Source organism: Lepidochelys olivacea (genome assembly GCF_965140295.1).
Source record: "Lepidochelys olivacea isolate rLepOli2 genome assembly, chromosome: 3".
In the NCBI taxonomy this organism is placed as follows: domain Eukaryota; kingdom Metazoa; phylum Chordata; order Testudines; family Cheloniidae; genus Lepidochelys; species Lepidochelys olivacea.
The window spans coordinates 157592347-157605178 of NC_140413.1; the positions used below are offsets into that span (position 1 = coordinate 157592347).

Here is a 12832-nt window from a genome sequence, read left to right on the forward strand (position 1 = left end):
ATCAAAACAGCACTAGCTGTGAAAAGCTATAACCTCCCCATCCTTGTGTCTCCATTAGCTGGTAAAGACCATAATCTCAAAATGCAGCCTATTTTTCCCCCCGAATTGACTTGCAGAGTCCATACAAGTCTATATTTGTTTTCCTCACCTCATGACAAGGTTCAATGGTGTGCTTTAAGCAACGGAAAAAACAAAGTGCCAGCAACCTGGCTTTGATGATCAATACAGTATTAAACTAATGTGCATAGTCCAGCACTCAATCACCTATAGCAACCCAGTGCTCACAAACTAGGCAATGCCAAGTCAGTATGTGCAGCCCTGTATTCACCAGCAGCCTTATAATCAATGCCCCATATACTGTGACAAACTTGCCCTAATTTTTGCAGCATTCCAGCTTTGTCTACATTTAAAAAAAACCTGAGGGTTTTATTAATTGAGGGATGTTCTGTAGCACAGAATTGGTAAGTAAACTGACTTACCGCCCCTCTACATAGGTTATGTAACACTGCCCCCTATCCTTTTAATGTTCAGTGTGCTATTGTAAAAAGAACTGCATTGCAGAAGCTATCACGGAGGAAGGGGAGAGGGAGATTTTGACAGCGGAGTATGGGATAGTTGTGGCTTTCCGCATCTGCGAAGCAGTTCTGGATTGTGGGCTGAGCCCATCAGCTGAACGTTTCTGCTAAAATGATCAGCAGTGAAGTAATGTTAATATTGAATGTTAGGTTTCAGAGTTAACAACCCCATGTGCAATGAATGGGGGCAGTTTGCACTTTTCTTGGATAACAAATAGATCAGGTCTAAATGTCTAAGCGGTCATGGCACAGACTTACAGAATGACTAATCACGATGCGAATGTCTTCACAGCATCTGACATTCTCTGTTTCTTCATCTGATTATGCGGAGGCAGCCGTAGCTTTGAGATCCCAAGTGAAAAGCTACCATTGCATTTGCAGATTTCCAATGCTAAAAATAGTCTCAAGGGGCTGCACCGTGCACCTCAGCAGCAGCTCTGATAGAAATTCAACAGCTCAGATCTCAAGCATCATCATACCCCATTTTCTCTCTCAAGGTACCTGCTGGAACAGGATTTCCCAGGGATGAGAATTGGACCAGAGCCTACGACTGACTCCTTCATCGCAGTGATGCAGGGGGACGTGGAGGGGATCATTCCTGGTAATGCACTGGTGGTGGATCCGAAAAAACCTTTCAGGAAACTCAATGCTTTTGGCAATGCTTTTTTGAACAGGTCAGTGTATTGCGCTTGTATACCAAGGTAGAGCTGCTCTGCAGTGTCATAAGTCCCTGGTGAGCAGTACGATGAGTGTCATGGGGGCAAGACATCACCCAAGCTTCTCCCCACATTGCATTGGTGCGAAGCCACCCCAGTCACACAGGGAGCACTCCTTCCCTACAATTCCTTGTCATGGGCCAGACCTCCAGGCATAATGGCCTGGGCTGAGCTGTTTTGTAACACGGGCAGGCATTCACTAGAGAGCACTGAGGACACCAAACTTGCTTTGTGTCCTATACTACCTTGAAACTAATAGGGTTGAAGGATCACTACATTCCACTCTGCTCTCCCCTGCTTTTATATTCCTAGAGTCCTCTACTATGCAATCAGTTCAGTTCCTTGGCCATATTCATCTCTGGTGTAACTCCACTGAAGCCAGTGGAAAAATATCAGAAGTGAAACTGGCCCAATGTGTTCATGTTTCATCTCTGGATTTCAGCATTGCTTGAGCATCCCTTGAAACAGTATACGGATCTCTCCATTCTGTTGCACTGGTTTCAGATACAAACTGACTAGGGCTCCGACTTCCCACGGGACAACCTCTGCAAGGAGCACGTATGCTGTGTCACAGCTAGACGTGGGCCCTATGCTGTGCTGTTCGGATCTTAACTTCTCCAAAATTCAATGAATTTGAATGGGTTTGGGCTCATTTCTCCAGGCCCAAGACAGCCAGTGTGAGCATTAGGTCTGGGCAGCCACGCAGACCTTCCCCACTCCAGGGGCCCAGCAACACACAAACCCTAATCCAGACAGAGCACCAGTCTCAGCCTTTCCTGTGGCCTTGTCCAACTCCAGTGCGAGCATTGGCAGCAGAAACTGAGTTCTCTAACTGCCCTCCCTCACTTTCCCTGACAGTGCCTGGTACGCAGCAAAGGCGGGCATGCCAGACACTCTGCCACATGTTCTGCAGCATTGCACTTTGGCTCCACTCCTGGCTTCCAGGCGGTAATCGAAAAGCAGCAGAGCTGCCACTCGGAGAGAAAGGTGGGGGTATTGCTGCAGCCAGGCAGGAGATGGCATGGGCATACAGGGCGGGTGGGGAGAGATGGATTCCTATAGGTGTCAGGCTGCAAAGAGCCTCCCTGTGCCTTCGGTTGACTCTGAAAGTAACATTTGATCACAGCACACTCTGACAATACCAATGTGATGTGGCACTAGTTCCAGAGAGATTTCCAGCTGTTTTCAATGTCCCACAGGGCCCAGAACATCTGCATCCAGCCAATGACCAGGACTTGTGCCAACCCACCCTTTCCTCCAGGATAGGGGGTGGTTTGCACTATGGAAATAACAGATCATCTGCTTAGGGCACAGAGGCATTAGATCAAAAAAGCACCATTAAGAGCAGCTCGGAAAGGAGTTGCAGAAGCTTCCTCACCCCAGAAAGACAATGCAGGAGAGCCCTTGCTGCCAGAAACATTCAGGTCGGGGGACAGGAGCGGTAATAAAGAGGCTAGACAGAGCGTGAAATACAAATGCACCTTACTTTGGCTGCCTGACTTATACTGATGACTTGCTCCTAGTACAAACCATGAATCTTCATACTGTTGCTAAGCTTCCAGTGGACTAGCTCATCTCATCACACCATGCTCTGTTATCCTATCATCCTTCTGTGCTGAAGGAGCTGGATGGATACATGGGAGGTACGTGGCGGCAGTTGTCTGCACCAGTGATTCAGTGGCAGGAGTAGAAGCACAAGTCCTGCTATTAATTCAGGGAATAGCCAAGAAATCTGATTAACCCCCTCTTTGCCAACACCTATGCAGTAAATAGAAAAGGGCAGTGTTTTCTGAACTGCCGGCTGTAGAGACTTCAAAGAGGGAAAGTCTGGTACATGCACATGGAGGTGCATTTTGCCTAGTGCATACAACTACATAAAGCAACAGCCAACTGCTTCAAAAGATAAGTAAGTACCCAAAAGAACTGTCCTGCTGTTTTAGCCGCAAGAGGCTATGGGCCAGATCCTCAGTGAAGTGAACAAAGTTATACCAGTATACACCAGCTGAGGATCCAGCCCACTGGCCGGAGGGAGGCAGGGTCCCCAAAAGAATTAGGAAGCTTATTTTCCAAGTGCGGCAAGTGCTACAGCTGGGAAATATCCTGCTCTTGGTACGTATCTCTCTGCCAGTGAACACTTGCAGGATCTGCATATGCAGGGGAGATGGGGCTATCATCACGCAGGGAGGCATTGGCTGCTCCCTCCCTTTGCATTGTATTCTGTGGGTCATTCCAGAGAATGAACATGCTGCTCAGTTCATTAGCCTTTCGGTAAATACACTTCTGGAGAGAACATATCTTAAATTCTGACAATCAGGCCATGAATAGTTAAAGCCAGGGAACAGAGAGCCAAATACCACCCTGCTTTTGTAATTCTGCCAACCTAGTAACACCAAGGTGAATTTGGCTCAGTATGTTCAATCTAAGGAGAATGGTATGCGGATACTGAGCCTCTTGCCTCTAAGAGTTCAAATCCAACCCAGGCTAGTAGTGGCTACCACCCGATGGCTGTGATTGTTTAGCTGTTATATTGCAGCAGCATCCAAAAGTCCCCATCAAGATTGGGAAAGATTATATTCTGTCCTGTATGTAGTTCTGTTGTTGAACCAAATTCCATAGTGCACCCCGGCAATCCCCTGTATCTGTAGTGAACTGTGGCTGGTTATTTTAAGCCATCATCACTCTGGCACATATGATCAGTTGCCTATAGAACTCTTGCTCAATGATACCATGGAGAAAAAAAAAAAGTAACACTCCCTAAACAAATTAAGAGAATCAACCCATGTCTGAAGTAGGTGGAATTTCTAACTGAGACAAGAGTCTCAGCAGCCTGTTAAAGGAGGTAGCAAATATAACTTGGTCTAGTGAATGAGTCATCTGAATAGTCAGTCATAATTGTCAGCCAGTCACCATGAAGATCAGACAACCTGTCCTTCCCCCTTGCATTTCAGGGTTGTAGCTGCGTAATGTGGTTGGAATTTTTCCTGGATGAAGATCCTGGTACCATTTCACCTTACAGTGCAGTTCTACTCTGCAAAGTGGTATCAGCAGGACATCATAGTGCAGAGGTCCCCAAACTGTGGAGTGCACCCCCTACAGGAGCACAGAGGAATGCTTAGGAGGCACAGCTGGGGTCCAGGCCAGCCGCCACAGGGGCCAGAGAGGGAGCCCCCCCAGGGCCCTGCCTACCAGCTTCCAGCCTCTTACCACATATCCATTCCCCTTCCCCATAAGCCAGAGCCCTGACAGGGGTAAGGGGTACATGAGGTAAAAAGTTTGGGGACCACTCTCATAGGGGTTCATTTTTGTTGTATTGGGTCAGGTTTTCTGCTGCATTCAGCTTCCCCTAAGTGAAGCAGAGACAGGGGTAAGCAGGTAACAGCTGTTGCTCTCAGTTTCTACAGAGAACCAGGTGCAGGATCCTACACCAGCCGGGGATCACTGGGGCAACACTCTGGCCCTCTCCTTGACCATGACATGCCATGGGGGCTGAAGTGAGGGAGAGACACATACACTTTGTATCAGCTGGGGCTCCCAGTGCCCCCACTCCTGGAGCAACTTGAATGGCACAAAGTGCATGGAGCAGGACCAAAACTCTGGCTCATCACTTTTTCACATCAAGTCTGTACCATTGGCCAAACTGGGTCTCCCTGTTTGAGTACTGTCAGCAGTAACAGAGACTCTGAAAGCTAGTCTGCCCCCCATGTATTGTACAGTTGTGCAGTCCCTACTCTCTTCACCCGGGTTTGGCCCTGCAGCTGGAATTTAGCTACCACCTCCTGGGTCAGAACAGAATCCAGCTCTCCCTTCCTTCCTCCACCATCAAAGGGGCATTCTTACTCTCTGGATAGAGAGAGGGGTAGCGGATGGAGTTACAGTCACACCCCCTTGAAGGCAGATCAAAACCCAGCAGAGAAACAGCAAGGGACCAAAAGAAACATTGCAGACTCAGTCCTGAGAAAACAGCCCAGCCCAGGCATGGTTCCCCCTAACCTTAGTTCTCAAGGCATGAAACAATTGCAGAGCAGCTGCCTTCCACCTCACTGCTGTGTCCAAGAAATAGTCTTGCCATGATAATATGATCCTCTTGGGTCCTAGCAGCCCTTAACTACCACAGTTATGCTCCCCTCAGCCTAGGACTATGACAACTACTGCCTGAAGAGAAACTCCTCTCTCCCTCTCATACTCCGCTGCTTCCCTTTTATGGGCTGCTTCATGCCCACCCTAGCACAGCTGTCAGTTGCTCCTCTCAGTCTCAAAGTCTGACAAGCCACACCTGCCAGCCCTTTCCACCAGATCTAGCACCTCTGCTTGCCCAGAGAAAGTGTTTAACCCCATCCTGGTTGCCACAGCAATGGGTATTAGATTGTATGCTCTGGGGCTCTGTCTCACTAAGTGTGTGAAGTGCTTAGCACAACTAATCAAGCATTATCTGTGAAATAAGACGGTGTCACTTGTACGTGGTTCCTTTCCCTGGTATAACCAAATTTTAAACTCTGTTTCATTGGTCACTTTAGTAGTGGAATCATAGCAACTACACTGTTGAAAATACATTGTGGCTGCCTCCATGTGATGCACAAACTCCTTAATACTTAATAGACAGGCCTCCTTTTTGTTTTTTGAGAAAGCAGTACCTGAGATGAGTGTGCTAGTAAATAAAATGCATTCAGCTCAACCTCTTCCTCCCACCTACATAACTACTGAGACACAACCAGCTCTGCAGTGGAACATGTATTGCTGGCACAGAACAGCTGCCCACACAACGTTTTAGTGAGGAATAACTTATCCCACTGGAAACAACGGCAGGCTTGCAAGAGCGGCCAGGATGCAATTATGTGTACTGGCAATCTATTAAATCCCCTTCTTCTGGCTTCAGATCTGATCTCCTCTGTGGAATAGCTTCCCTGAGGAAAGTGCCGAAAGTCCCACTGCATGGGTCATTTAAAAGTAGCCCAGACAGAGCACTCAGGCATATACTGCAGGGAACAATCCTGTCTTGGCAGGGGATGGGCTACATGTCCTAATGGGTCTTTCTAGCTCTGACTGCACTGTTGATACGTAAGCTGTGCAGTGAGAAAGCCATGCCAGAAATGCTGCTGAATGCTCCGGTTTTGTTAGCTAACAATCATGCAGTGAGAAATGCCCACTTGCCAAGCTGGGGTGGTGTTTGAACTGAAATTCCTAACAGTGTGGGGCAGAAGTTTGTGGGACTCCCATTGCCAGACGACTAAGTTCATTCGTACAAAAACCAGCTGTGTCATACTTCAGAGTGAAAAGGTATTGAAGAAACAACCGACATCAGTGACACTCGTTTGTCCAGATGCCACGGCGACTTCAGCAGCACTGTTGGACTGTGTTCCCCCATCCTGACAGCACCCAGCTGTCCAGTATGCCAAATTTACCTCTGGGTTGGGCCAAAAGTTCTTCTGGTGCTACTGCTTCCTCCCATGACAATGCCTGGCTGTTACTTTTCATGCCAACTTCCACTACCTTCCACCTTGCCCCACACACAACTCCCCTCCCTCGTGACATGATTGCAAAAGAGGCACCCATGAAATATTACCATGGGCCAACAAGATAAATAACAGTTTAAGCTTTTGGCTTTCTCATCAGTGAGGTCAGAAGGGTCAGTTTTGCTTTCTGTTTATAGCCAGCTTTACTTTTGCTTTTTCAGATGTGTTGCTGTTTCAGCTCAGTTGAGTCCAGAACCCTGCAGGTGAATGTTTACTGGAAGAAAAACAAAAATCCTTTCTCACTGCAATCTAAACAACAAAAGAAAATAGTTTTCTCCATATTGGGATTTGCACATTGTTTTTCTTTAGCAACCTACATTTGGGGCCCACATGGACAAAGTGCTGTATGCCAACAGAGTGAACATAAAAATATTTTCCAGAAGAGCCAAATAAGCACAGAAGGGACTAGATACTGGTTTCATTTCCACCTGTGTAAATGCAGAGGAACTCCATTGATGTCAACAGAGTTCTGGATTTACCACAGTGTAAGTGAGATCAGGTTCTGAACCATATATCCAGAGGTATCAATTTATCACAAGATTTTTTTCCCCTTCTTTTTACACAGATTTGTATGTGCCCAGCTGCCCAACCCAGTTCTCGAGAGCATCAGTGTGATCGATACTCCAGGGATCCTTTCAGGAGAGAAGCAAAGAATTAGCCGAGGTAAGGGCGAGTCCATCTTCTGGCGTGGAGACACAAATAGAGACCAGTATTCAGAGTTTCTTTTCAAACAATAAGAACTCAAGAGTTAGGTAACCATAATGGGAGTCTTCAGAGTTACCTCATGGTCATATTGATCTAATATTGGACTTAGTGTGCAGTATCCTATACGGTACCAGAAATGGTCTCAGAATGGGCTGTCAGCAGGGACTGAATTAATTGCATCTCACCCAAGCACATATGGGAGAACCAATACAAATGGAATAAGCATTGACCTGGAACCTAAGCTGAACTTTTCTGAAGTTTTGAGAAGGTCTGGTCACCTGGTAATTTCTCCACAATTATTTTTTTATTTTATTTAATTTTCTGCACTGCAGGGTCTGGGTGGGCATTCAGCAGGAGCGCAGGCAGGAGTGACCTGACTCAAAGCAGAGAGTGGCAAGAGCGCAATGCAGTTTAGTGGTATTCAGGACTCCTTTGTGCTAACCCCAGCTCTGCCCCTTGCTGTGTGATCTTGCGGGAATCATTTAGGACAGAAATGTCAAAAGTGTCCACTCATTTTGGGTGTCTCCATTTTTGAGAGCCCAGCTTGAGACATGCAGATGTCTCATCTTAGGCACCCAAAAAGAGTGGATAGTCTTCAACGTTTTGGCCATAACATCTTGGAATCTGTTTTTTCATCTGTCAAGTGGGATTGGTGACACTTGCATTTCCTCAGATTATGGTGATACAGCAGTTCATGTCTGCAGAGTGTCTTGATGACAGAAAGCGCTATGCAGGTGCTAGGATGAATAACCTAGTAAGCGATACCGACAACCTCAAACACAGGTCTGAAAAAATAAATGTTCGTGAAAGTCATGTTTTAATGCTTGCTCAATTAAATCTCAACGCAGGTCTTGTTAATCCCTCTCCCTCACCTTAATGCACCCTTCCCCTAATGTTTCTGATGCCCTGAATGCCTTTTCTGGTATTGCACTCGTCTCCATCCCATAAATAGGGCTCTTCGTGTACATTTCACTTTCTCTTGTCATTGAGTAACCAACTCTGCATTGACCAAGGTTTAATGCTTTTTGCTGACACCTGGTAGCAATTTCTCAGTTAAAAAAAACAACAGAGGTATAAGATACACTGACAATATCCTGGAGCAAAATGGACCAGTGTTTGCTGCAATCTCTGCGGTAAATTTCCCCACTGCTTTTCTACGTGCCTCTGAGGGTGTGTCTACACTGCAGTCAGAGATGTGACTGCAGTATGTGTGAATATTTCCAAGCTAGCTTGAATAATGACAGCAATGAAACCATGACAGTGCAGGCTGTACAACCCCACCCAGAAGCCTGTGTATGTACTCGAGTAGCTAGCCCATGCTGCCCATGGTTACTGGCGCTAGCTAGGACACAGCTAGCATGGGTTACTCTGATTGCAGTGTAGACATATCCGGTGTCCTATCCCCCATCTTAGCTATGGCAGGCAGCATACAAGGAGCTCTCTTGCTTGGAGCATTGTGTCAGTTGGTCACACAGTATCAGTTGGCAGATTACAGGCTGGAGGAGTGCTTCAGCACACAGGACCCAGTTCTTCCCTTTACTCTATTGAATCTAATGCAGTCAGATGGTGATGGATTGGGCCTGTGACTTGAAGTAAAACAATCAAGGGTACAGCTCCGGTTGCATCTTGGATCACTGACAACCGCCTGCCACACAGTTTGTGTAAGGAAGAACGTGGCCATCTGCTGCTGTTTGAGCAGCTAATTGTCCCACATGCCAAAGCCCTTTCTACACTAACATTGTAACCCAGTCAAGGGAAGCAATGACATCGTGGTTGTCCCCGACCACCACCCAATCAAAAGGTATGATGTAGAAGAGATGTAATGTCCCCGTAACTGAATTAAAATCCAGGACCGTCTGAGGCTTTAGCCTAATTATGGATACATGGCTGGGTTATGTCTACATTCATCTTGTAGCAGATTGTACAATGACCTGGTTAGAGTTGTAGGGCCAGATCCTCCACTAGTGTAAATAAGTGTAGCTCTGTTGAAGTGAGCTGTAGCTCACGAAAGCTTATGCTCAAATAAATTGGTTAGTCTCTAAGGTGCCACAAGTCCTCCTTTTCTTTTTGCGAATACAGACTAACACGGCTGTTACTCTGAAACCTGTTGAAGTCAATGGCATTATGGTGACTTGCACCACCAAAGGATCTGCTTTACAGCACAGAAAGGGTCTAAAGGGTCAGGGTGTGATGCATGAGGGAAGAGGCTGCCCACAGCTCTTCTCAAGGAAGCCATGTTTGAAAAGGGGAATTTTAACTCCCAACCATGATGGAAAAGAAGCAAGAAGAGGTGGGGAGGCTGGCCCCACCTGCCTGGCTAGCCAGTTGCTCTCATTGGCAAGCTGATGTCAGAGGCGGGAGGAGCAGCAATGTGGTTTCTGGGAAGAGAATGGGAAAGTGCCAGGAATTGCTGATACAGCAAAATGCTTTCCCCGGTCCCACACCTTGCCAGCTTACTGAGATTTCACTTGGGCACCTAACTCAGACAAATGTCTGGCAGATGTTTCCCAATGGAGACCTTGAAGTGTCTTAGCTGAGACTGCGAAATAGCTAGGAGCAGGGAAGGAATGGCTTTTCTTCAGGGAGCTTGCGTGTAAGGACTATGAAGCCTTGCTTTCCTCCCCCCAGCGTACCTCCGGTGTAGTGTCCTGAAGGGACAGCTTCCACGGATCCCAATATTTGAAAACTATTTGAAGGGGAAAATAAGACTGATAACAGGGTGGTGAAATATGTAGGATGCAGCTGATTTATTTCTCCCCTTGAATGAACTAAACCAGCGATTTATTTTTTTTAAAAAAATCCTTAAAGCTAGGAGCTCTCCCAGCTAGCAACATCTTGCTGGCATCCATAGATCTCCTTCTCCCACTGATTTGGAGCGGGCATTATTGGAAAACAGAGACTAGAGCTATACTAGGAGAACTGGGCATGCTGTGTTGAAGCGGTTTAACCCACAGGGGCCTGGCATGTTTCCACTAGTCCTAGGAAAAGAAGCATAGTAATAATCTCTATCCCAATGGTCCAGGGAGTCTTGGGTGCCACAGGGACACACTGGTTCAAGGCAGAATCAGCACACTTTGGGGACTGCATGGCCCAGGGGACTGAGAGTGAGGTAGGGAGCCTCTCACTAATTTGAACCCAGCAAAGGGTCATGTGGACCAAAACTCACTGCTGTCTGCTAGGCTACTGAACAGCCACTGTCAAACAGGGGTGGGGGTGGTCACAGTCCATTTCCTGTAGGCAGGTGACCCCTCAGAACACCAGCACACATTAGCTCTAACTGCCCCCTTGCTGGCAGTCTCAGTAGAGAGAGCCTGGAGACTAGACACCTCACCCACTCTTAGGGGTGGTCCCTCCCAAGCAGGGATGAGGCATGCAGGAGTGCAATATCACAGCCCACGTTGCAGCTGTGCTGTGAGTAAACAGAAAGCTCCAAGCCAATGCTCTTCCCGGGCACTAACGTTACCAGTGGTCACCCTGCCAAAAGAAAGTCCTGAGGGACCTTGAGGATTCTGGATGTCAGAACAGTCAGGCGCAGGACATGGGGGAGCTGAAGGCCCATGCTGTCTGTCAGTGCAAAGGTCCAGGGTGTCTAACTGTGTAGTAAGAACTCCATCGCTCGAGCAGAACAGGACCAGAGTCATAAGGCCGAGTGCCAGAGGGAAATTCCACAGAGGGGGGTAGATGGCTGTGAAATCAAGAAAGGCGCGAAACCTTGCTGCCTTCTTCCGCTCTTGGAGCATAACACGTTCCTTGCCTAGGGATCACTAGTGTCAATGCTGCTGTCCTTCAAGAGTGGAGCTAGCTCACTGGGAGGCAAAAGGAGGCTTGATTTAAGGTACCTGAGGGAAGTATTGCCTGGAAGCCACAGCACAGGGCATCCCTTCACTGCTCTGGACTCTCCTGGGCACGAGAAGAGTGGCCATTTATTCTCTCTTTCCCTTGTTGAGATGGGTGTCAGTGTCCACGTTTAAAGCATTTGTCACTATCTACCTCTGTCTCTCACTCCATTTCCTTCCCCTTTCTTTTATTTCCTCCAGCGCAAGAGGAGGGCTATAGCAGTCTGCGTAGATGCCCGTATGGAGGTATTCATACCAAAGCAGCGGTCGCTTTGTAGTCTTGGCCGCTTTGATCATTTGATAATAATACTGAATGCTTCCTCTCTTCAAAGCATTGTTCAGATATTGCATAACTAATCCTCACCACGCTCCTGGGAGGGGAGGTTTATGCACACCTGTGAAATGGGAATAACTGTGACACAAGGGGGGAGAGCGCAGCTTGTGCCATGTCACACAAGGACTCGGTAACAGAGTAGGGACCAGGAGTCAGAGGCTTCTGCCTCCTTGCCCCTATGTGCAAATCACTAGGCCATGCTTCCTCTGTTTATTTTGCAGCGATGCCCTGCATGGAGCAGTAAACTGAACCACACTCCTAAATAAGCCAATAATCCTCTGATAACAATAATTCATCCTCTGCTATAGCAGGGCAGCACTGGAGGGCTGAGCATTGCACACTTTGCTAACCAATGATTGACAGCTTCACACTGGCCTAAAGATAGTCCTCGGCTAAGCAAATGGAATTCCACTGAATGCAGTGGGGTTCTGGCTGGGCTGTATTGGGCTCCTGGTTGAGGTAAGGTTTGAATAGACATCCAGAAACCTGAGTGCTTGTTTGAACTAAATCTTCTCCTAGTGAAAATCCTTCGAGCCAATCTGCTTTTCTTCCCCCACTAGCGGTTGAGTGTGAGAGCCTAGCCTGGAGATAAAGGATAAGAGTGGGAAAATGGCTTTAGGTTTCATTTCCAACACACGCATTTAGCCACGTCCATTTTTGCTGGCTCAAGTCCAGCCCAGGGATCTGCACAGCCAAGGAAATGTATATTCTAGCCCAGATGTCTCCCTTAGAATGAATGAGCATCAGTGATGAGAAATGCAGGGCAAAGTCATTCTTTTGAGGAGCAAGTCTGTCCGTGAGAGTCATGCATTTTCATGGTACAGTGTAAAGTTGAAATCAGTAGTAATCTTATGTGACTACAGAACCCACCGATAGGTTCCGCCTGTAATGGCCGTGCTTGGAGCAGAAAGGAGAGCAGACAGAGGGCTTTTCACCTCCTATCCTGCATGAAAAATTAAGTTAAATGGATACTATCAACATGAAACTAATTTTACAAAAAGTTTCTTTATCAATATCAAGAACAGTGTGATACAGAGCTAACCAAAATTATTAAAAAGGGACAAATTTTAAACCTGTGCCGAGTCTTCGCCACAGATGCTGGTTGCTTACATTTTGCATTTCACTCAACTCACAGGAAGAAATGACATTGGCCAAT

General features: G+C 47.1%; 1 protein-coding gene across 2 annotated transcripts in view; it reads left to right on the forward strand.

The window, feature by feature from the left end:
* EHD3 (EH domain containing 3) overlaps nucleotides 1–12832 on the forward strand; it is a 32538-nt gene that overhangs the window by 7605 nt on the left and 12101 nt on the right. For both annotated transcript variants that reach the window (XM_084623286.1, XM_084623287.1), the window contains exons 2-3: nucleotides 1073–1249; nucleotides 7367–7464. In XM_084623286.1, the coding sequence (XP_084479412.1) occupies nucleotides 1073–1249; nucleotides 7367–7464 (275 nt within the window). The remainder of the gene's footprint in view (nucleotides 1–1072; nucleotides 1250–7366; nucleotides 7465–12832) is intronic.